The sequence below is a fragment of the Spermophilus citellus genome (genome assembly GCF_964194105.1).
Source record: "Spermophilus citellus genome assembly, chromosome: 9".
NCBI lineage: Eukaryota > Metazoa > Chordata > Mammalia > Rodentia > Sciuridae > Spermophilus > Spermophilus citellus.
The window spans coordinates 126,378,676-126,401,536 of NC_138191.1; the positions used below are offsets into that span (position 1 = coordinate 126,378,676).

Here is a 22,861-nt window from a genome sequence, read left to right on the forward strand (position 1 = left end):
CAGGAAGCTTGACTGAGTGATTCTGGCCTGCTTGGTTTATTGAAGTATTTGATGTTATAATAGAAAGTTTTGGTTCTAGGGAATGTGATACATCTCTTGTAGAGAGAGAAAAAAACTTTAACTGCTCCTTTTTTTTTTTTTTTTTTCAAAATTTTGCCAATCTAGCTCTAACTTTTGTGTAAGCTGAATATACTTGATGCAGTGTCTCAATTCACAGAAGGAAATGCCAGGCCATTGAAGAGCTTTGAGGTGTCGCCACTGTAACTTTGTATTAAAGTTGTCCTAGGGCTTTCTGAGTTTGTGAACTAACTTGTCTATCAATAATGGTTGTAGCTTTGAAAAGTGCCCTTTACCAACCAGCATGTAGAATGCCTAGTGAGCAATACCTAGCCCTTTCCTGATCGTGGCCATGGAAGAGTGGCAAGCACTGGTTCTCATGTTCATGTTCTCCTAGGGCCATGCTGCTGACGTGTTTGAGGCCTATACTCAACTTCTCACAGAGATGGTACTAAGGCTTCCGTACCAAATCAAAAAGATTGCTGACACCAATTCTCGAATCCCACCTCCTGTCTTTGATCACTCGTGGTTCTACTTTCTCTCGGAGGTGAGTAAAGGTCCCGTGCAGCGTGCCAGTCTAGAAGCAGACACACCTGCTGTCACCTTGTTGGCCTGTTTTCTTCCTAACCCTCACCCAGTGTTTTTCTAGTGGAGCTTCCCATTCATTTAGGTCATGATCTGGCCCCTCTGGAACCTGCCATTTAGCCAGACTGTGGAAGCTGCGTATCCCAGCAAGCCATCAGCACTAGTTTTTGATTGTATATGTTTAACTTCCCTCACATGGACGGTGATGAGTAGCTTCACTCATTCAGGCTCTGTCAGAGAAACAAGAAGCACTCTAGTTATCTTTAGAGATTTCAGTGTAGGGTCTTGGTTAAATGCCTATGTGAGAACCAAAAAAGACATAAATGGGACACTGTGGTAATACGGATAGCTACCAGCAGCCCTGGAATGAAGAAGAGAAGCCCATAGATCTGAGCAGCAGCTCTTTGAGGAGTGGGTACTGCTGCTGGTACCCTCTGAGCTCTGAGGGGATGTGACGTGAAGATTCAGGGAGCACTTAAAGAAGCTGCTGTTTAGAGCTGGCAGTCATCCTGTGTGAGGCTGTCGGTAGGACTGCAGAGGAGTTAGCCCCTTGCCGCCTTTCCCTCCAGTGCTCCCATTGGTAGAACCTTGGAGGGAGCTGACTGGCAAAGGGGCAGCACAGGTGATGTGATTCCGACCTGGCCACCACAGTGGAGTAAGGTGGGTGGGGTTGAAGTACAGAGATGGAAGCTTAACCAGATGGCAAACCTGATATCAACTCTGGGAAGAAGAACCTCAGACGCCATTTTGAGTTGTGTAGCTGCACCACCTCAGCCTTTTTCCTAGCTCTTTTACCTGGAAAAGTGATTCAAAATGCTTTTTTCCTTCTAGGTATTTATGGGCAGCGTGAAACTGCCAGCTTCCGTGCAAAATATCTCAAGTACTTGAGGAAGGAAGAGAAAAATTTATTGTGATTCTTTTTTTTTCCTTTTAAATTATTTCTTTCTGTGCTTTTCTTTCTCCTGGTCCCTTTGAGGGATACTTAAGTTCATCAGAGGCTGACGTGGCTGAAAGGAAATACAGTTAGCCCTTGGTATCCACGTATCTATACATTTAACCAGCTGGACCAAAAATACATGTTTATTTTGTTTTGTTTTGTTTTGTTTTGATACCAGGTATTAAACCCAGGGGTGCTTAACCACAGAGCCCCATCCCCTTCCCCTTTTATTTTTTATTTTGAGACAGGGTCTTGCTAAGTTGCTTAGGACCTTCCTAAGTTGCTGAGGCTGGCTTTGAACTCTGAATCTTCCTGCCTCAGCCTCCTGAGGCACTGAGATTATAGGCATGTGCCACTGTGCCCCATCAAAAATATCCATTTAAAAAAATTGTGTCTGTACTGAACATTTATGGATTTTTTCTTGTCATTATAAATAATACAATATAACATCTATTCATATTCAATATAACCATCAATTGGCAGAAATAAAACATTTACATTGTATTGGATGTAATAAGTAACAATTACAATACATGGAGGATGTGCATAGGTTCTATAAAAATACTATATATTTTACTTGAGCATCTATCTGTAGGCTTGGGTATTGGGGTGGGGGGGGTTCCTGGAACCAGTCCCTGTGGATTGGGTTGTGGATTGGACAGCTGTGCCTTGGCTTGGATTGCTTACCATTTTTTAATTGCAGTTCATTAATATTCAGGGTTTTAGAGTCAAGATTGTACAGATACAGTCCCAGAGATACTGACCCTGTCATGTTTATCCCCTCAAGTATCTAATGATCCAGCAGACTCCATTTGTGCGCCGCCAAGTCCGCAAACTTCTGCTCTTCATCTGTGGATCAAAAGAGAAATATCGCCAACTCCGGGATTTGCACACTCTAGACTCCCATGTGCGTGGGATCAAGAAGCTGCTAGAGGAGCAGGGGATATTCCTCCGGGCAAGTGTGGTTACAGCCAGCTCAGGCTCCGCCTTGCAGTATGACACGCTCATCAGTCTGGTACGAGGGCTGGGAAATTGTAGGGTAAGGGTGTGTGATGAGACTAGTAGGTAATTGGATAGATCAGTAGAGGGCTTTTAAACATTTAGAGTTTAAGCCTGGCTAGAGTTGCTCCATGTAGATTGTAACACCTGAATGCATGCTGTATCTTGTGTAGTTGGCTTCAGGGTCTGTAAAGTGATGGAGGGTTAAGGTATATGATGTATTACTGCCTGAAAAGAAACTGTTTGGACTTAGGGGACTAAATGGAACCTTTTGCTTTTGAGCATCTAGAAAGAATAGCTTCAATCTTAGTAACTCCTAGCTTGCTCATCTAGTGTTTTGTGTTTGTAGCAAGAAAAATGGTGAACTGGATTATAGTTTCTCAGAGCGTGGCCTACCTTGCTGTTGCCTTATGAGTAGCCTGAAGGTTCCCTGAAAACAAAGCCCCGCTCCGTGTGGTGGGAAACAGAACAGAGGGAGCCTCCTACTATTGCAGTTGTTGTGGGCTCTGCTCCCAGGTTCACTAGCAACCCTACACAAAAGACCATTGTCACTTTGCAGTCTCAAGCTAGGTGACAGTCACTAAAGACAGCAGGTGTGGGCTTATTTGGGCTGTTGGTGGAGCTGCTCATTACCTGTGATTGGTTTCCGTTTCAGATGGAGCACCTAAAAGCCTGTGCTGAAATTGCCGCCCAGCGAACCATCAATTGGCAGAAATTCTGCATCAAAGACGACTGTAAGCAAAGCTGCTTTTTGTGGTTGATAGTTCATTCCTTCAAGAACTGTCTATTGAGACTGCTTTGTGCTAATAAGCACTGAACTGGATGCTGGAGCTGTAAGAAGATATAGAGACAAAACTGCCTAGCAAAAAAGAAAGTAAAAACTTAAGAGTGATAAGGACTGATTGTCAAGATTTGGGGTGCTGTGGAAGCACAGAGTAGGAGTATCTGAGATTGTGGCAGTGAAGCTAAAGAGGAGTAGAGAAGTTTGGAGAAACCTCTGTTCAAAAGAGTGGAGGCTGGGTCCAGTTGTCTTCTCAGAGAAGAAAGCTGGTGGGAGAAGGGCAGCTATGGCTGTGTGGCACAGTCTTCCCATTCTTGTGTGTCTGACCACCACCCCTCTGCTTACAGCTGTCCTGTACTTCCTCCTCCAAGTGAGTTTCCTGGTGGATGAGGGGGTGTCCCCGGTGCTACTGCAGTTGCTCTCCTGTGCTCTCTGTGGCAGCAAAGTGCTCGCTGCCCTAGCAGCCTCCACCGGGTCTTCTAGTACCGCTTCTTCCTCGGCCCCCGTGGCCTCCAGTTCTGGACAAGCCACGACACAGTCCAAGTCTTCCACTAAAAAGAGCAAGAAAGAAGAAAAAGAGAAAGAGAAAGATGGTAAGAGTCACTTCTGATCTTGGTTATTGGGGTAAAGTGTTTAATTCCCTTTTGGACCACGTACTTTGTTCTGAAATTCTGAAAAGTCCTTCATTCAGGTTTTCTGAAATGCTCTCTAGCATCTGTTGTTGTTGTTTTTTTTTTTTTTTTTTTATCTCATTTTCAGTTATGGTGAAGGTAAGCCTTCCTATACCAAGTGACTAATGGGAAAGGTCAAAGTGCCAAAGTGCATCGAACATTTTTAGTAGGCCAAGCTCCCCCCCCCCCCCCCCCCGCTTCTGTGAAATAATAAGTAACAATACCTACCCTGTGACGTGATTGTCGGAGTTAAGTGAAATCCTGCTTAATCTGCTGTGGATTCTCTGTGGAGGTCAGCTCTTTTGGCTGACCCCTTCCCTTAAGTCTTGCTGCTTTTCTTGATCCTTGGAGACCTGACACAGGTTATCAGCAATTGGTAGCAAAGGAAGTGGTTTACATTGCATTATTTTGAGTCTCAATTCAGGCCATCCCTTCTGTCCCCCAGTAAACTGAAAATTGTTTTGCAAATTATAATCATCTAGTTGAAACTTTTAGAAATAGGAAGAATTCCCTCTTCTCCTTCTGATAGTGCAGGCCTAGGCCCCTGGGTGACTTCTTCCTGTCTTCTTTAGTCCTCAGTCCTGCCCTGATCTTCTAGGTGAGAGCTCAGGCAGTCAGGAGGACCAGCTGTGCACGGCTCTGGTGAACCAGCTGAACAAATTTGCCGATAAGGAAACCCTGATCCAGTTTCTGCGTTGCTTTCTGTTGGAGTCTAATTCTTCCTCAGTGCGCTGGCAGGCCCACTGCCTGACACTTCACATCTACAGGTAGGGCCAGTAGATGTGGTTTGGCAAATGGCATGGGTCTGGAACCAGGGTGCATATGACATAGTTCTACCTTGGCTTTTTGTCATGTATTCATTGTCACAATCAGTATTGGCACCAGTCTGAATCCTCTTGAGCATTAAAGATTTCTTCTTTGAGCTATCGCTTTCTAGCTGTTAAGCTAATTTTATAGGTAAGAGACTGTTTTCTGCTCATAAACCTAAAACGACCAGGCTTGACTCTGTTGGCTAAACAAAGCTCAGTTTCCGGCTTTGGAGTAAGGTTGGATAAGAATAGACCACCTACTGAAGATTGAGTGATGGTGCTACCTTTGTTAGGATTGATTGTCAAAAGAGCCACCAATCCATTCCAACTTAACCCATAGTTTTTAGAAAGTAGATATGTCTACAGAAATAACACATGGACCTTGGTGATAAATAAAGGTGCCTCAGCATTTTGTGCCACCTGGTAACAGGAGCTATCATTTATTTACAGAAATTCCAGCAAATCTCAGCAGGAGCTCCTTCTAGATCTGATGTGGTCCATCTGGCCAGAACTCCCAGCTTATGGTCGTAAGGCTGCTCAGTTTGTGGATCTACTGGGTTATTTCTCCTTGAAAACCCCACAGACAGAGAAGAAGGTAATAGTCAATATGGTCAGAGATGCTAATTTGCCATTTTTCTTTTTTATAACCAACTAGATTGGAGGGGGGGTTCATATGTGAAATCTCTTTTGAAGATATTTAGTTATGTATTTTTAATTAAATGTGCTAAATAAGTTTGTATATCATGTAGAAAATATGCACTAGCACATAAGTACAATCTGAATTTGACTCTGCCAAAAGAAGTCAGTCAAGTAAGGGAAGAAATGCAACCCTGTGCAGTTGCTTGGGAAAGAGAATGGCCTCCTGGTGCAGGTAGCTCATTTTTGTGCCTAAAAATGTTTCTACAATTTGATAACCATTTCATGACTTTCCAAAAGAATAAAAATTATCTGTGCTGCAGTTGTGGCTCAGTGGTAGAGCGCTTGCCTAGCATGTATGAGGCACTGGGTTCAGTTCTCAGAACCGCATATAAATAAATAAAAATAAAGATCCATTGACAACTAAAAAAATTTTTTTAAAAAGAAGAATAAAAATTATTTTTTCTGTAACGTCTGAAGGATGACCTATCACTTAATCTTTGGAACTTCTAAAGGAGGTGTTAGGAAATTAAACAGTTGGGAATTAGGGCCAACTTTGTATAATTGTGAATGGAGACTGAAGTCTGGTACTTGGAGGGTTGTCTTTGGCCAGAAAACCAAAAACCAAAAAAAAAAAAAAATTATTTTCAGTAAAACTTGACTTTTAACTGTGTTTCTTCACTGGATCCCGTTTTAGTTGAAGGAATATTCACAGAAGGCTGTGGAGATCCTGCGGACTCAAAACCATATTCTTACAAACCACCCTAACTCCAACATTTACAAGTGAGCTTTTTTGTTTTTTTTCCTGTCTGTTTGAAGCACAGTTACATTTTGAATAGCTATGTGCCTGTTGATAGACTCTTACATATAAATTGAGAAACTCCTCAGGGGTTTATATAACTTTATTTACTTTTTTATGTGGAACAGTAAACCCACCTAGTTGATAAAGTCTGATACTCTCCCCATGTGCTCAGGCCTTTGGCCCTGTAAGATACTCAGAGTGTAATCTCTGAATTCACATGGTGGTAAGGAGTAATATCAGAAGGTCTCTGGTTTCAAGGGCTTAATCTAAATAAGATAAAAGAGAAAAAAAATTTAATCTCTTTAGTCCTGGGGATTGAACCCAGGTGCACTTTACCACCAAGCTATACCTCACCCCTTTTTATTTTTTATTTTGAGTCAAGGTCTCACTAATTGCTGTGGCTGGCCTTGAACTTGAGATCCTCCTGCCTTAGTCTCCCAAGTTACTGGGATTCAAAGACTTTTTAAAAAGGACATTGCTTAAATTGATGGATTATTATTTCCCTGGCTTCAAAGTGACTTTTTTCTTCCTTTTTTTTTTTTTTTTTTTGGTACTAGGGATTGAACTCAGGGGTACTCAACCCCTGAGCCACATCCCTAGCCCTATTTTGTTTTTTATTTAGAGACAGGGTCTCACTGAATTGCTTAGTGCCTTGAAGTTGCTGAAGCTGGCTTTGAACTTGTGATTCTCCTATCTCAGCCTCCTAAACTGCTGGGATTGCAGGCATGCGCCACTGTACCCAGCTAACTTTTTTCTTTAAACAACTTTTTTGAGGTATAATTTATTTACCACAAAATTTTCCTATTTTATTAAATAGTTTGATTCTTTCTAGTCTTTTAAAAAATATATATAACTTTATTTTTTTAATGTGGTGCTGAGGATCGAACCCAGTGCCCTACACATGCTAGGCAAGTGCTTTACCACTGAGCCACAATCCCAGCCCTACCTATTTGAAACATAGAATTCAATGACTTAATTCTTTTATTTATTTATTTAGGTAAATTTAATTATGTCTTTTCTTTGAGGCAAGTTTTAGTGCATTTTGAGATTCCACTGAATGTCAACTGAGAAACAGAAAGTATCTAAGGTCAATTGGTTGAATTTTTTTCCTATAGCTTCTAAACCCTGCTGGGATTTTCTCACTTTCCTTATTTTTTCACTCTGGGATGGCTGATAGTGGCTTTGTTGTGCTTCTTTGTGAAGCTCAGTGTTTCCTAAAATGAACTTTCCTTATGCTGAAATGGTTTCTTCCTTAGCACCTTGTCTGGCTTGGTGGAGTTCGATGGCTACTACCTGGAGAGTGATCCCTGCCTGGTGTGTAACAATCCAGAAGTGCCATTTTGTGTAAGTGACATTGTTAGCATGCTATTCCTGGGTGGCAGTGGGGTGGGTTTCTTGGTTCCAGAGATTGGTTGTTATTGTATAGAAGTTCCTTCTCTAGTGTCTGTTTACCCACAGTATAGATTCTTGCCTGCCACATTTGTTACTCTGAGTAGCAGCTTCATCCATGGGTGAAGAATGGATTATGCTGATGAATGTTGAAGGCAGGAGGAGCTTATTAGCCCTTGAACTAATTCTGTGTTTTTGTGTACCCTTGTATCTAGTATATCAAGCTGTCTTCTATTAAAGTGGACACGCGGTATACCACCACTCAGCAGGTTGTGAAGCTCATCGGCAGTCACACCATTAGCAAAGTGACAGTGAAAATTGGGGACCTGAAGAGGACCAAGATGGTGCGGACCATCAACCTGTATTATAACAACCGAACTGTGCAGGCCATCGTGGAGTTGAAAAACAAGTATGGGATTTGCAGGCTTGGGGTGGGGTAGCAGGTTTGTAAGGCTTAATACCAGTTGTTGGCTTTGGTTCCTGGAAGGACACAAAGTAGCACATCCCTAGGAACCATTATGGCTTTATGGCTGAGTCACTGGTGACTGAGGGACAAAAGTGAAATATTAGTTCTTGAAGATATTGATAGATTATTGTTAAATTAATTCAGTGACAACCTAGAGGCCTGTGAAAGTTCCTCAGCAGACTTCCTCCAGAGGCAAGTCAACAAGGGCTCCCAGCATCTCACGTCCATTTCAATTAGAGTGATTCTAGTCTTATGGGAAACCGTCTACATTGCCACTTCTTAGATTAAGATAGCTATACTTTTCCACATAGAGCATGAAATGTTTCTCAAGAATCTTCTCTAGAGTGTATTTTCATTTCTGCATAGTGCCTATCCTCCATATCTCCCCACTCTGAATCTTTGTAACCCCTGGGCCCCAGCATCTGGATCAGAGCATGTGTCATGTGGGCCCAAAGAGGATTGAGGCTGTTATTATGTCTACTGTCACAAAGAAAGAGTTCTGCCTGTTGAAGTCTCACTCCTTGCTATTAGAGAACATAGGTAGCTGCTATTTGCATATTAAGACTTTTGATGCTTTCAAGGGCAACTTCAGCAGCTTAGCAAGACACTGTTTCAAAATGAAAAAAGCGGGTGGTGAGGGTGCTGGAACGGTCTCTGGGTTGGATTCCTGGTACAAGAAAGAAAAGACTTGTAGTGCTGGAGAATGGAATTGTTAACTATTATTCCAAAAGGCAGAATAATGTGAGTGCACCCCATCAACACATGGCCAGGAGCTCTGTGTGAAGGATGTTTTCTGTTCTTCCTTTGAGAAGCAGTGTTAACATTGGAAACCTGAAACCAGCTGCTGCCCATTTTGGTAGCACCTGCAGAGACTGTCGATTTGGTTTTCTGTTGTATTGAGTCAGCACAGCTACTGGTAGATTATGTGCTTTGGTTCCCAGCTGTGTGACTTTGGAGGACTGACTTAAACTTTGATTTGCACAAGTATAAAATGAACACAAGTTCTCACTTTCAAGGTCTTTAAGGGTTAAATGACTTAATATGTATAAAGTGCTGGGAACATTGCCTAACGTGGTAAGTACTCAGTAAAGTGTAACTCTAATCATATTATTGTAATCATCCCTAAACTACTACAAGCCTGTTTGTTCTCTTTATGACTTGGTTTAGCACTTGGTTTTGACCCTAACCAGATCCTGGTATATGCCTCTGCTCTCAAGTAGCCTAGCTGTATCCTTCCAAGGTAGTCATTGTGATGGGAACTTGGTGGCAGTCACCATTGTGCCCCTTGGAATTATTTGAGACAATTGTGTGGCATACTTTGGAGTAATGTCTTTCATTATTTTCTTGGACTCTCAAGTTGTATGAACAGTTTAAAGTATTTATATGATCTGTCCATTTAAAAAATATGTATTTTTTTCCGTTGTAGATAGACATAATACTTTTATTTATTATTATGTGGTACTGAGGATTGAACCCAGGGCCTTGGATGTGCTAGGCGAGTACTCTACCCCTGAGCCACAACCCCAGTCCCTGTCTGTCCTTTTTTGTAGAGAAAACATAGTGGAAAAAATTTTTAAATTAACTGGCAATTATTTTAGAGCTACCACTTAACTGCCTTAGAAAAATATAGAGAGTAGTCTTTCTCTTTGTCTCACCCAGACTGTCACCATAGAGGGTTAAATGACTCTCAGGCCCTTTGTCTGACACTGTCTCTTCTAGGCCTGCTCGCTGGCACAAAGCCAAGAAAGTTCAGCTGACCCCTGGACAGACAGAGGTGAAGATTGACCTGCCCTTGCCCATCGTGGCCTCCAACCTAATGATCGAGTTTGCGGACTTCTACGAAAACTATCAGGCCTCCACAGAGACCCTGCAGTGCCCACGCTGTAGTGCCTCTGTCCCTGCCAACCCAGGGGTCTGTGGCAACTGTGGAGAGAATGTGTACCAGTGTCACAAATGCAGGTAAGTCAGTGACTGTCCCCAGGCCAGGGCCAAGCACCTTCCTTGTAATTATCTGTTTTAGTTATAAAATTTCAGGGTTGGTGCCTTCCATATTTAGAGGATTATGGGTATGTACAGTGGGTGCATGGATTGGGAGTAGAACGAAAGGAGGCGGAAAAGTGGGGTGTGTGTCTGTGTGTGTTGCCTATCCAATGGCAGGGGTGTGGACCCAGGAAGGGAATTGAGTTTACTTCTAGTTCTACCCATTTTTGTTACCTGGATGGGTACATCATCCTCACCTATTGTTATTGTTTCTTGGGCAATTCCTGTAATTGTTTCCAGAGTACAGATGTGGCATAATCCATCTCCTCAGGCACCTATGCAAACTCTGCCACCCACTGACTCAAATACTTTGGTTCTTCAGATCCATCAACTATGATGAAAAGGATCCCTTCCTCTGCAACGCCTGTGGCTTCTGTAAATATGCTCGCTTTGACTTCATGCTCTACGCTAAACCTTGCTGTGCAGTGGATCCCATTGAGAATGAAGAAGACCGGAAGAAGGTAAGGCCATATATGGCTTAGACACAGGGCAGTGGCTTTGATTTGAACTTGGGCAGAGCTGGTACAGTGCAATGTGCTTTTCCTTTAGCCTGTGTTTTCCTCAACCCAGTAAATAATGGGCTTAGGGACCAGCTTTCAGGTGGGAGCGAATAATAAAATAAATTGTCTCCGTCTCATAGTTTGCTTAGGAGTTCAGAGAGGTATTGGTTGGTCTTGAAACTAGAGCCCAAATTTAGACAGGCAGAAAGAAAGCAGAGGATACACCCTGCGTTTGTTGCATAGGTTGTTTCACACCAAGGCTGCCAGCTTTCCCTGAGCATTGTGGGTAGTAAAGGGCAGTGAAAAGGGGGAAACCTGCTAGGATAACAGCAGAGCCTTTAGCTTGGAGCCAGGGACTCAAGGCTCCATTCTAGCTGTGCTTTTAATTCTTATGTGACCTGGTCTGAATTACTTCTCAGCATTGTTTTTTCTTTTTTTAGTTGTAGGTAGACACAACACCTTTATTCATTTCTCTCTCTCTCTCTCTCTCTCTCTGTGATGCTGAGGAACCAACCCAGTGTCTCACACGTGTGAGACAAAGTGCTCTGCCATTGAGCCATAACTCCAGTCCTCGGCATTGTTTTTTGTTGTCTACCATTAAGAAAAATATACCAGCTTCTAAGATTATTGTGAAAAATAATTTCTAAAACATTTTATCTGATTTATGGGAAATGTTTTAGTAAATGGTTGGCAATTGGAATTACTCAGGGAAAGTCATCATGTTGTTGAGTGTTTTGAATATTCACGTAGTTCCTGTCACTTTCTGAGTAGGCTGTTTCCAATATCAACACTCTTCTGGACAAAGCTGATCGAGTATATCATCAGCTGATGGGCCATCGGCCACAGCTGGAGAACCTACTCTGCAAAGTGAACGAGGCAGCTCCAGAAAAGCCACAGGTAATCTCAAACTGGAGAGCATTTAGAGAGGGCTTTGGGTCATGATCTGAAGAGTGCCCCTATGTACAAGTCTTACAGTCACCCTCTTGTGATTGCAGGAAGACTCGGGGACAGCAGGGGGCATCAGCTCCACTTCAGCCAGTGTTAATCGTTATATCCTACAACTGGCTCAGGAATACTGTGGAGACTGTAAGAATTCTTTTGATGAACTCTCCAAAATCATCCAGGTAGGGAATGGGGATAACTTTCAAATGTCTTGTCCAAGTGTCATTGATACTATCTTCAGAGTAGTCTGTTGCTGTCATCCAGCAGTTAAGCTCTTGGTGCTGCCCTTGCAGCTGCTGAAGTAGGCAGAGCCACCACATCAAACACCACCTCTCACCTGGTAGATCCTGGCATTCGTCAGAGAGCTGAGTTTATTATCTGTTTTCTTGGCCATTAGCTTTTCTTTGTTTTTTGGTTTTGGTACTGGAGATTGAATCCAGAGGAACTTTACCACTGAGCCACATCCCCAACCCATTTTATTTTTTATTTTAAGACAGGGTCTCTCTGGGTTGCTGAGACTAGCTTTAAACTTCAGATCCTGACTCCCCAAGTTGCCAGCATTACAGGCATGTGCCAACGTGCCCAACTGATTTCTTTGTTCAATAGAGGGGTGACTGACTTAAAAAAAAGATAGGTGCCAGGATTCTGTTCCCTCTTCTTCTGATATGCCAGATTTAGGCTACAGTGAGGGTCAGGGCACATCAGCTGCAGTTGACCAGAGTGACCATGTGTCTGTCAATGTACTAGACTAGTCCTTGAGAGAGGGAAACTGGCCATAAGCAATGAAGTCTTATACAAAGAGAGCACCCATTTTTGCCTACTCCTCAAATTGCTGGTGTGCTGTCTTTGCTACATTTGCATACCTTTCTTTAAAGGACAGTTTCTTGGGTGTTAAGAGTGAGAGCCTGTGATCAGAGTCTGATTTCTGACTCTGTCCCTTACTTTGGTCAAGCCACCCTTTGTAAGTTTGTTTCTTCCTCTGCAAAATAGGGTTAAAGTATATAACAGGTATGGTGTATGGTTGTTGGGAAACTTCAGTTATATCATGCACATTAAGTTTTGTCCAAAGCAAAACTAATTTTCCAATTTACTTCCTCTTTCTCCTTATTTAGTTGCCAATTTCTTTCTTTGATGTCTTTTCATTCTTAGAAAGTCTTTGCTTCACGCAAAGAGTTGTTGGAATATGACCTGCAGCAAAGGGAAGCAGCCACCAAATCATCAAGGACCTCTGTGCAGCCCACATTCACTGCCAGCCAGTACCGCGCCTTGTCTGTCCTAGGCTGTGGCCACACTTCTTCCACCAAGTGCTATGGCTGTGCCTCCGCTGTCACAGAACATTGTATCACACTGCTCCGGGCCCTGGCCACCAATCCAGCCCTGAGGCACATCCTCGTCTCCCAAGGCCTTATCCGGGAACTCTTTGATTATAATCTTCGCCGAGGGGCTGCAGCCATGCGGGAGGAAGTCCGCCAGCTCATGTGCCTCCTAACTCGGTTAGACCCTGCTTTGTGATTATTGGGCCTGTTAATTCCTACTATCACTGGGGTGCTTCTGGGGGCTCTAAAGGGTACAGAGAATTGTACTGCTGCCTGCCAAATGGGTTAGTTTATCACAGAGGAAATGTGCGAAAACATCCAGGTGTTGGTGAGCAGAGAGAGAGAGCGTTGAAACCCAGGCTTCCTTGCAGACTGTTTATTTGGCTTATACTTTGTTGGTTCCAGTGATGTGTCCTGAGGAAACTCTCTGGGTCTTGGTAAGGGAGGGTGAGAAAGTGGTGGTTTACTTGGACTAAGAAACTCACACGCAAGAAGACAGTGGAGAGGAGGGGCTTAAGCTTAGGCTTTGGAACAGAAAGAATGAGGCGCTGGATATGGTACTTTGTGCCATGTGCCTTGAGGAAATTCCTTAAATTTCTCTGAGCCTGTGAAAAGTACTAACAGTAGTAGTGGGTGAGTACCTTACAGGCTTGTGGAGGAGAGATGCAGTAGTCAAGTGAGTAAGAACTCATGTTGTGGAGCACTTAGTAGAGACCCACTGTGTGGCATAAGTTCTGGAACATACTGGGTGTTCTTATGTTCACTGTGTGGCATAAGTTCTGGAACATACTGGGTGCTTAGTAAATGTTATCTGCTATGTTATTTATTCACTCATTTAACAGGTATTTATTGAGTATCTGTTGAATGCCAGGGTCTAGGGATAGAGTGGTAAATAAAGTACTTACTCTCATGTGGCCTACGTCCTAAATGGAGAAAGCTATAATAAACAAACAGTGATACAATATAATGTCAGAAAGTAAAGATTGTGAAGAAAAGTAAAGCAGGGGTGGTGAGCCCCGGTGTAGGAGGACTTGCTGTAGTGGGTATGGTGGTTAGGGACTCCTCTGAGGCAGGGTGAGGAAGCAGCTGATGCAGAGGCTGAAATGCAGGCTTGTGCGGGGGAGTACGGGCAGTGACAGAGAAGCCTGCGTGGCTGGGGAGAGAAGGGTGCAGTCAAGAGGGAAGGAGGGCCAGAGGTTGCAAAGGAGCAGGCCCCACTAAACCCACAGTTTTGGAGGCATTGACGGACTTAGGGTTTTATTCAAAATGTGTTTGGAAGCAAGAGAGTGGCATGGTATAGTTTTATTTTATTTTTTTTTTCTTGATGTTAGTAGTAACGGAGATATTACAAGGGACATAGATAGGAAGTGTGGGTGCTGTGTAGGAAATGACTTGAGGCAGTTGGAGAAGATGAGGAAAGTCTGGTGTCCCACACAGAAGACAGTGGACTCCTAGATTTGGGAGACTTGACACACTAGACAGCTCCTGGGGGCCCTGCAGATTGGTATGTGGTCCCCAGACATTGGTGTTCTTCCTCACCCAGCATCTGTTCCCAGGGAAGGTGAATGTGACATGTCCCTTTTTATTACAGAGCAGGGTTTTATAAGGCTAAAGCTATCGTCTCGCCCTGGGAAGGAAGTGGAAAATTTTGAGCATAGAGTCCTAGTCATTAATTTTCTCTGGACCTCTTCAGGTGGACAGGGGGGCCATAATTAGTGATGAATAACAGAACTCCATTGCTTTTCCTCCCCAGAGACAACCCAGAAGCCACCCAGCAAATGAATGACCTGATCATTGGCAAAGTCTCCACAGCCCTGAAGGGCCACTGGGCCAATCCGGATCTGGTGAGCAGGCCAGCTGTCCTCTCTGACTCTTCCCTTGTATTCCTTTATGTTCTGGCTTCACCTCCTCCAGCTCCATTTGTAGAGACTAAGGAGGGAAGGAGGGACCCTCTTGGAGAGCTCACATCCCAGAATGACTTCCCAGTTGCACCCCATAGCACAAGGGTCTCCAGTGCTGTTTTTCCTCTGATGGAGCTTCCCACAGTCAGACATTAGTTAGGCTCCCTGATCAGAGCTTGGACTGCCCTTTAGAGTCTTCTTGACTCATCTCTCTTCCTACTTGCCTTCTAGGCAAGTAGCCTTCAGTATGAGATGCTGCTGCTAACAGATTCCATCTCAAAGGAGGACAGCTGTTGGGAGCTCCGGTTACGCTGTGGTGAGTTTGGGGAACATCTGGGTCAAGGCTTTTCCAGGAATGGAAAGGGACTCCAAGGTGCAGTCTTGGCTACAGAGGAGAGGTGAAGGAGAGAGGATGCTTGGGCAGCCTCTGCTGGGGCAGGTGGCATGTGTCTTGTGATTGCGACTCTATCTTTCCTAACCATCTTTAGCACTCAGTCTTTTCCTCATGGCTGTGAACATTAAGACTCCTGTGGTAGTTGAGAACATTACCCTCATGTGCCTGCGGATCCTGCAGAAGCTGATTAAACCACCTGCTCCAACCAGCAAGAAGAACAAGGTACTAGGCTGGGGGGCTCTTAGCACTGCGCCCTGCCTGAGGCCTCTGCTTACTTGAACTCATCTAATCTGGATGGGCACCAAGCTGCCTCTCAATTCAGCAGAGATGGGTTGGGATTTTTGAAAAGGAAGTTTAAAGTAATCATTAAAATACATACATATAGGATACAGTACTTGGAAGGACTATGTCTTTCTGAAGTCACATCAGAAGACTTGCAGCTCCCAGAAAGCATTGTGTTCTTTCCCGCCCTTTGTGAGTGTGTCATGGTGCAGTGAGGGAATCCCAGGCCCCCAAATTGGCTTGGTTCCAATCCCACCTCTTCTTTTTACTAGCATTGTGACCTTGAGGAAGTTACTTATGATCCTCAGTTTTCCATCTATAAAATAGTCTCCACCTTTAAGTTTGTATAAAATAAATGATTTAATGAGTTCCTTGAATCTAAGTTATAGTAATTATAGTAAGGACTGTCTTACTATAATTTTTTATTTCTAGTACTTAATGTGGTATCTAACATATAATAGTTGCTCAGCGAATCATTCAATGAATGAATTAAGCTAAGCTTTTTTTAAAAAAAGCATTTTTTTAGTTATAGGTAGACACAGTATTTTTATTTTTATGTGGTGCTAAGGATCAAACCCAGTGCCTCACACATGCTAGGCAAGTGAGCGCTCTACCTCTGAGCCACAACCCCAGCCCTTTAAGCTAAGTTTTTATCCTAAAATAATAATAGCTGAGCCACAGGTTGACCTGCTTATACAGCTTGTAGAATATGTAGGCCTTAATTCTTTCTCTTGGGCATGCCTGAGGCTGTGTGCCTCCAACCCACCCTGGGTTGGTCCTTAGGCCCTTCAGATTCCTGCTGTATCAGATGGACCATGGCTTTAGCAAGGGGGAGTGGTGGTGGTGGTGGGTTATCTTTATGGCAAGATTGCTTTGTGATACTGTGCACTAGGGGTTGTGGCGAGGCATCACACAATTTCCTGTGTTTCCCTTGTCCTGATCTAACCCACCTGTCCTCAGCAAAGACAGGGCTAGAGCACCATCATTTCTTCCCTTTAATGAAAAATTATTTCCCCAGAGCTGATTCCCAGCTAATACAATTAGTCCTTGATTGGAAAGAGGAACCTCACCCCCAGTATAACTGTCATTTTTTTCCACCATGTGAGGCAAAAGGAGATTTTCACAGAATAACTTACTTCCTAAGTACCAAAGCACAGTGTTGATGTTTGCCTTTTGTTCGGGTTTTTGCTTCACAGCTCCCTAGATGTTCCCAAGACTTTCAGGGCATCTGTGTAGACAAAGCTGTTTTCTGGTTAGTGATGGCTTTCCACATCCTGTAAAATGTGCAATGAACCCTGGAAGGTCTGTGCTTCTGGAAACTGCAGATTAGCCTTGGGATGGAGATCAGTATATGTGGTTGTAGGACTCTCCATAGGAAGGCAGCTATACCTTCTGCACTGTGGAAGCCAGTGATCTTAAGCTCAGTGTAGAGTGTATGTCGCCCGTCACTCCTTAGGGGTCACTGTCATTTCATTGGAGCTAGGGTCTTGAACTCTCTCGCCTCTGTCTACTTGCTTCCTCCAGGATGTCCCTGTCGAGGCCCTCACCACAGTGAAGCCATACTGCAATGAGATCCATGCCCAGGCTCAGCTGTGGCTCAAGAGAGATCCCAAAGCATCCTATGAAGCCTGGAAGAAGTGTCTTCCCATCAGAGGTGTGACTGTCTGTCCAAGATGTGCAGAGCTCCTTCCTCCTGCCTTGGTCCTGATGGCACCTTTTTTCGATCACTTCTTCATACTCACCTATCTCTGCAATCCTTGGTCTTTCAGGGACAGATGGCAATGGGAAATCCCCCAGCAAGTCAGAGCTCCGCCATCTCTATTTGACCGAGAAGTATGTGTGGAGGTGGAAACAGTTCCTGAGCCGCCGTGGGAAGAGGACCACTCCCTTGGATCTCAAACTAGGGCATAACAACTGGCTTCGACAGGTGAGTGGCCACCTCCTGGGTCCCTTGCCCTCCATTCCCTGGTCTCAGCAGTGTGTGTTTGCTCCTCATCATGTCTATCCTGCTTTTCCTTTGCTGTTCTTGTTTCGTTTCAAATGATAGAGCCTCTTAATTAGAACCACCAGCATGGGGGACTGGCCAAAACAGAACTGTTCATCTGCCTTTCTTGTCAGACTTGTTGTGCTGTCTGCCCCTCTCTGCTTAAAGGACTAAATGTCAGCACTGTGCTCCTTTCCTCTGTCCTTTCTGTGTCTGCTTTCCTTCCTTCCCCTTTCTTCCTAGCTAAGGTTTTAAAGGATTGAAGTCATTATATGCTTTTCATTGATTAATAAAATAAATACTTTGTTTAAATTGAATTGCAGGTATGCCCAAAAAGAATGACCAAAGTTTTGCTAAGAAAAATGCTGGCTTCACCTTTTCTCTTTTAGTCATCTTAGGTATATTCTCCAAATTATTTGGTGGAGAGACTTCCACAAAGAAGGGGGGCTTTTTAACAGCCTCTTTCTCAGTCTGCAGCAGTGGGTCCTGTGTTAGCTGGTGACTTGAATTTTTAGCCCTTTCTTAGAGAGCTTCCCAGAGGACTTCTGGATGGGTGGAGGTTGGATTGCCCTGCTGGGGCATGTGAAAACAGGGCGTCTTCTGAGCTGGTCTTTTCTCATGTCCTGCAGGTCCTCTTCACTCCGGCAACACAGGCTGCACGGCAGGCAGCTTGTACCATTGTGGAAGCTCTAGCCACCATCCCCAGCCGCAAGCAGCAGGTCCTCGACCTTCTCACTAGGTATATATTTCAGGGTGGGATGCAGAGGGTGGCTAGATTTCATCTAGAATGGTTTCCCTGTTCCCAAGGGAATCACTGATGAGAGCTTGGAAGCATGTGTGTGTATAACCCTCTCCTTGCCTATCACAGAAAAAACACAGGGTAAAAAGCTGCATTTTAGTAGTAGTAGTAGTAGTAGTAGTAGTAATGGCAGCAGCAGTAGTAGCTAGAATTTATTAAGATCTTATGAGCACATAAATGGTTAGCGTGCATTATTGTATGCAATCTTTGTAGCATTAAACACCAAAATATGAATGCATTCATTCCCTGAGGTGCTCTGAAGTCTTTCCAGGTTGCTCAGATGTCCTTTTCCACCTTTAGAAGGAGGAGGAAGAGAGGCAAAGCAGAAGATGTGTAAGAGGGAGTATTGGGTCTCTCAGAGCACTTCTCTAGCCATGTCCTGTCTCTTTGATGTCAGTTACCTGGACGAGCTGAGCATAGCTGGGGAGTGTGCTGCTGAGTACCTTGCTCTGTACCAAAAGCTCATCACTTCAGCTCACTGGAAAGTCTACCTGGCAGCTCGGGGAGTCCTGCCCTATGTGGGCAACCTCATCACCAAGGTATTCTGCCCCCTTGCAGCGGAGCCCTTGTTTCCCTAATTCCATCAGTTCTTTTTTTTTTTTTCCCCCTCTTTAAATCATTTAATTGCAGTAGGGGATAAAGATGGTATTTGAAACAGTGGTGTGTTTTGGTACTGGGGATTGAACTCAGGGGGACTCAACTACCAAGCCACATCCCCAGCCCTATTTTGTATTTTATTCAGAGACAGGGTCTTAACTAAGTTGCTAAGTGCCTCGCCATTGCTGAGGCTGGCTTTGAACTTGCGATCCTCCTGTCTAAGCCTCCTGAGCTGTTGGGATTACAGGCATGTGCCACCGCACCCAGCTTCAGAGTTCTTTTTTGTTGAGGAAAAATATTTGTTGAAAATATTATTTTCATGACTTAGCATTATTGGTTGTTGGTATTTGTATCAATGGTCTGTTGGCCATTGAGGCTGCTTCCAGGTTTAAGCAGTGCCCTAACAGCACTGCAGCTGCCCTTGGCTTCTTGGAAAGCAGCACCAAGACTTAGAAGAAGGAGATGCAACTCCTATGTGCCTTGGTTGGTGTTACAAGCTCCTTGGGGTAGCAGTGGAGGGGACTGGGATCATTGGCAGTGCTGTCACACTGTGCTTGTCATCCTGTTTAGGAAATAGCCCGCTTGCTGGCTCTGGAGGAGGCCACCCTGAGCACCGATCTGCAGCAAGGCTATGCCCTCAAAAGTCTCACAGGTAGAGAGAGCCACCTGGCCCTTCTGTTAGGGCATCCTGGGTATGTTTTAAGGACTGACACTTAGTTTCTGGGTGTTGAGTCAACTCTCTTCCCTCTTGTGTTGACCATGGTGCGGTTTTAAGCTCTGCATTTTTCTCCTCATTGATGGCTTTGCACTTGTGAGCTCCCATTCACTACTGACCAGTGACACAGGCCTTCCTTGCCTATATTCTCATCAAGAGCTCTTGCAGCAATATTTTCCTCTCCCCACAGGCCTTCTCTCCTCCTTTGTTGAGGTGGAATCCATTAAAAGGCACTTTAAAAGTCGCTTGGTGGGTACTGTGCTGAATGGATACCTGTGCCTGCGGAAACTGGTGGTGCAGAGGACCAAACTGATCGACGAGACACAGGATATGCTGCTAGAGATGCTGGAGGACATGACCACAGGTAGCACTTCCTGGGTGCTGGAGCCCAGGCTCACACACCCCTCCTAGACTGGCAAAGTGCATGATTCTGATGTCCCCAAGTGCTACAGAGCTAGAGAACGAGTGGCAAACATCTCCCCGTATTCAAGGACAGAAACCTGTCTCTTAAGAGCACCGGTTCTTAGAGCTCGGCTCTGTCAATTTGGACTTAATATGTTGTGCTATAAAGCAGGAGAAGGGCAGGAGTTCTTAGACTGGTGTTTTTAATCAGTTAGAAAAGTCTCAGCCATGTCTCGTTGGTCAGCTCTGCTCTGTTCTCCCTCTTCCTGTGGCACTCCCTTCCCACCATCTTCCATGGTGCTCATCTCGTCGTGTGTTTGTGGTTTGGATAATTTCTTCAGTTTAGTCATTTTTTCTTTGCTATGTGTAATCTGTTTAATCTATCATTGAGTTCTTTTAGTTCTAAATTTTGTCTTTTGTTTTTTATTCATGTCTCCCATCCCTTTTAATAGCCTTTAAGCATGTTAAACACATTTGTGTCTGATAATTCTAAAATTTGAAATTTTTATGGATCTGATTCTGCTGTTTATTATTCAGGTTCTTGTATGGTACCTTAAGACTTGTTGTATTTTGTGATTCTTTTTTTTTTTAACTATGACCTTGTTCTCGGGTTATTGTGGAAATTCTTTAGTATTCAATCCCAAATGGATTTCTCCAGAAAGAGTTTTATAATTGCTTCTGTAGGGCTGGGGATGTGGCTCAAGCGGTAGCGCGCTCGCCTCGCATGCGTGCGGCCCAGGTTCGATCCTCAGCACCACATACCAACAAAGATGTTGTGTCCGCTGAGAACTAAAAAATAAATATTAAAAAATTCTCTCTCTCTCTCTCTCTCTCTCTCTCTCTCTCTCTCTCTCTCTCTCTCTCTCTCTCTCCCCTCTCTCCCCTCTCTTTAAAAAATAATAATAATAATAATAATTGCTTCTGTGAAGCATCCCAGGGCACTACCATTTCAGAGCTACCTCAGAGGAAGCCCTCAGTTTCAGGTTGTTCAGTCTTGGGTAGCAGAAAGTTGGAGCCACAAACCCCTTCAGGCAGTAATTTGTTGTGGTTCTCAGTGGAGATTTGCACCCCTACTCAAATACTGCCATAATTTAAGGAAAGACGATTTAGTGTCTGTTATTTTGATGATGCAAGAATGAGAAAGTTATTTCCAGTTGACCCATATGTCAAGAATATAGCTCTTTTGGGACGACAGATTTATGTGGGTGGTGGTTGTGAGGTGGTTCTTGCTGCACTCCTGTGCCGGCAGGTCCAGGGCTCTATATATAGCTTGCAAATCTGGGTAGATTGTGGAAATCAAAGCTCAAGGCCAAAACCACTTTGGTATTTTGCTCATCTTCCTGGGTTCCTGATTTCTCAAGGATTTTGGCTTTTGATTCTTCTTGTTAGTATAGTAGTTCACTGATACATATTCATTTAACTTTTAAAAATTGCTTTTAGCAGTGGGAAGTAAGGAGTAAGTCAGGGAACCTCTCTTGCTGTATTATCCAAAATGGAAATCCTTTTTAAAAAGAAAATATTTTTTTTAGTTGTAGTTGAACACAATATCTTTATTTATATATTTTTATGTGGTGCTGAGGATCGAACCCAGAGCTTCACATGTGCTAGGCAAGCGCTCTACCACTGAGCCACAACCCCAGCCCTGAAAATGGAAGTCCTTTTGATGCCACTTTCATCATGCCATGCTAAGCTGGCTGGTGACCTTACAGTGCCACCCATTTAAACACCATATTTCTCCCCATCATGTGACTTAAAGTTCTGTTTGGCTTATGAGGTCAGTCTACCTAATCTTTTATAAAGAAGCTTAAAATTGGAATTGTCCTTTGATTTGACTGGAATACAGTCAGGATTATTATTTGACCTTGTCCTGAGATCTGTTTTTGGCAAGGGGTTGCTAAGTTGAGTAAGGCATAGTTCTCTCCATAAGGAGGTCCTACCCTCAGAAAAAGCAGCACATATACAGAACCAGCCATGAGGCACAAAATTGATTTGGGTATTCAGGATGTCTAATCAAATGTGTCTGAGTTTAAAACAAGTCAGCATCAGATTTCCAGTTGAACTATTGGTGTTGCCAGGTAGAATACTTAAAGACTTAGCAGGCAGAAAGGATGTAAGTGATGGTACTTTGTTGAAAGCCTTGTCTCAGTTCATGTGGGTGAAGCTTTTTCCTAATTAACTTGGCCACTTTGATTTTGGCAGGTACAGAATCAGAAACCAAGGCCTTTATGGCTGTGTGCATTGAGACAGCCAAGCGCTACAATCTGGATGACTACCGGACTCCTGTCTTCATCTTTGAGAGGCTCTGCAGCATCATTTATCCTGTAAGCAGCGTGGTGCTCCCTGTGGCCCTTAGCTGTCAGCACAAGCCGTGGTGCTGAAGCCTCTTGGGGATTCATGAGAGTCTTGGGGAATGTTGCCACCTATGGACCTTCAGTCAAAATTGTAGGAAGATCCCCTGACACAAGAGCAGAAGCAACCTCATGTTCTTAATGATAGCAAATCAATGGTCTTCCTTGGTCTTACTTCCTAGATTCTAGGTCAAGATTAGTCTTTATTTTTTAATTACCAAAAAATCCCATTGCTTATCAATCCACCATGCTATTTGAAGAAGCAGTTTTGAGTGAGTATAAAGGCATCCTTCCTCCTTCCCTCCCTCCCTCCCTCCCTCCCTTCCCTCCCCTCCCTTCCCTCCCCTCCCCTCCCTTCCCTCCCCTCCCTTCCCTCCCCTCCCCTCCCTCCCCTCCCCTCCCCTCCCTCCCTCCCTCCCTTCCCTCCCCTCCCCTCCCTCCCTCCCTTCCCTCCCCTCCCCTCCCTCCCTTCCTTCCCTCCCTCCCTACAGCCCCTTATTCTGTGGACA

General features: G+C 44.1%; 1 protein-coding gene across 11 annotated transcripts in view; it reads left to right on the forward strand.

Moving 5' to 3' along the window:
• Positions 1 to 22,861, forward strand: part of UBR4 (ubiquitin protein ligase E3 component n-recognin 4) — a 128,723-nt gene that overhangs the window by 80,039 nt on the left and 25,823 nt on the right. For all 11 annotated transcript variants that reach the window (XM_081308072.1, XM_081308071.1, XM_081308074.1 and 8 more), the window contains 24 exons: positions 455 to 604; positions 2,367 to 2,594; positions 3,234 to 3,312; positions 3,707 to 3,952; positions 4,629 to 4,797; positions 5,290 to 5,434; positions 6,173 to 6,258; positions 7,534 to 7,621; positions 7,882 to 8,075; positions 9,852 to 10,091; positions 10,495 to 10,633; positions 11,444 to 11,569; positions 11,668 to 11,796; positions 12,764 to 13,107; positions 14,684 to 14,774; positions 15,063 to 15,147; positions 15,320 to 15,447; positions 17,032 to 17,161; positions 17,277 to 17,434; positions 18,121 to 18,230; positions 18,688 to 18,829; positions 19,458 to 19,539; positions 19,793 to 19,966; positions 22,204 to 22,325. In XM_081308072.1, coding sequence (XP_081164198.1) covers positions 455 to 604; positions 2,367 to 2,594; positions 3,234 to 3,312; positions 3,707 to 3,952; positions 4,629 to 4,797; positions 5,290 to 5,434; positions 6,173 to 6,258; positions 7,534 to 7,621; positions 7,882 to 8,075; positions 9,852 to 10,091; positions 10,495 to 10,633; positions 11,444 to 11,569; positions 11,668 to 11,796; positions 12,764 to 13,107; positions 14,684 to 14,774; positions 15,063 to 15,147; positions 15,320 to 15,447; positions 17,032 to 17,161; positions 17,277 to 17,434; positions 18,121 to 18,230; positions 18,688 to 18,829; positions 19,458 to 19,539; positions 19,793 to 19,966; positions 22,204 to 22,325 — 3,585 coding nt within the window. The remainder of the gene's footprint in view (positions 1 to 454; positions 605 to 2,366; positions 2,595 to 3,233; positions 3,313 to 3,706; positions 3,953 to 4,628; positions 4,798 to 5,289; positions 5,435 to 6,172; positions 6,259 to 7,533; positions 7,622 to 7,881; positions 8,076 to 9,851; positions 10,092 to 10,494; positions 10,634 to 11,443; positions 11,570 to 11,667; positions 11,797 to 12,763; positions 13,108 to 14,683; positions 14,775 to 15,062; positions 15,148 to 15,319; positions 15,448 to 17,031; positions 17,162 to 17,276; positions 17,435 to 18,120; positions 18,231 to 18,687; positions 18,830 to 19,457; positions 19,540 to 19,792; positions 19,967 to 22,203; positions 22,326 to 22,861) is intronic.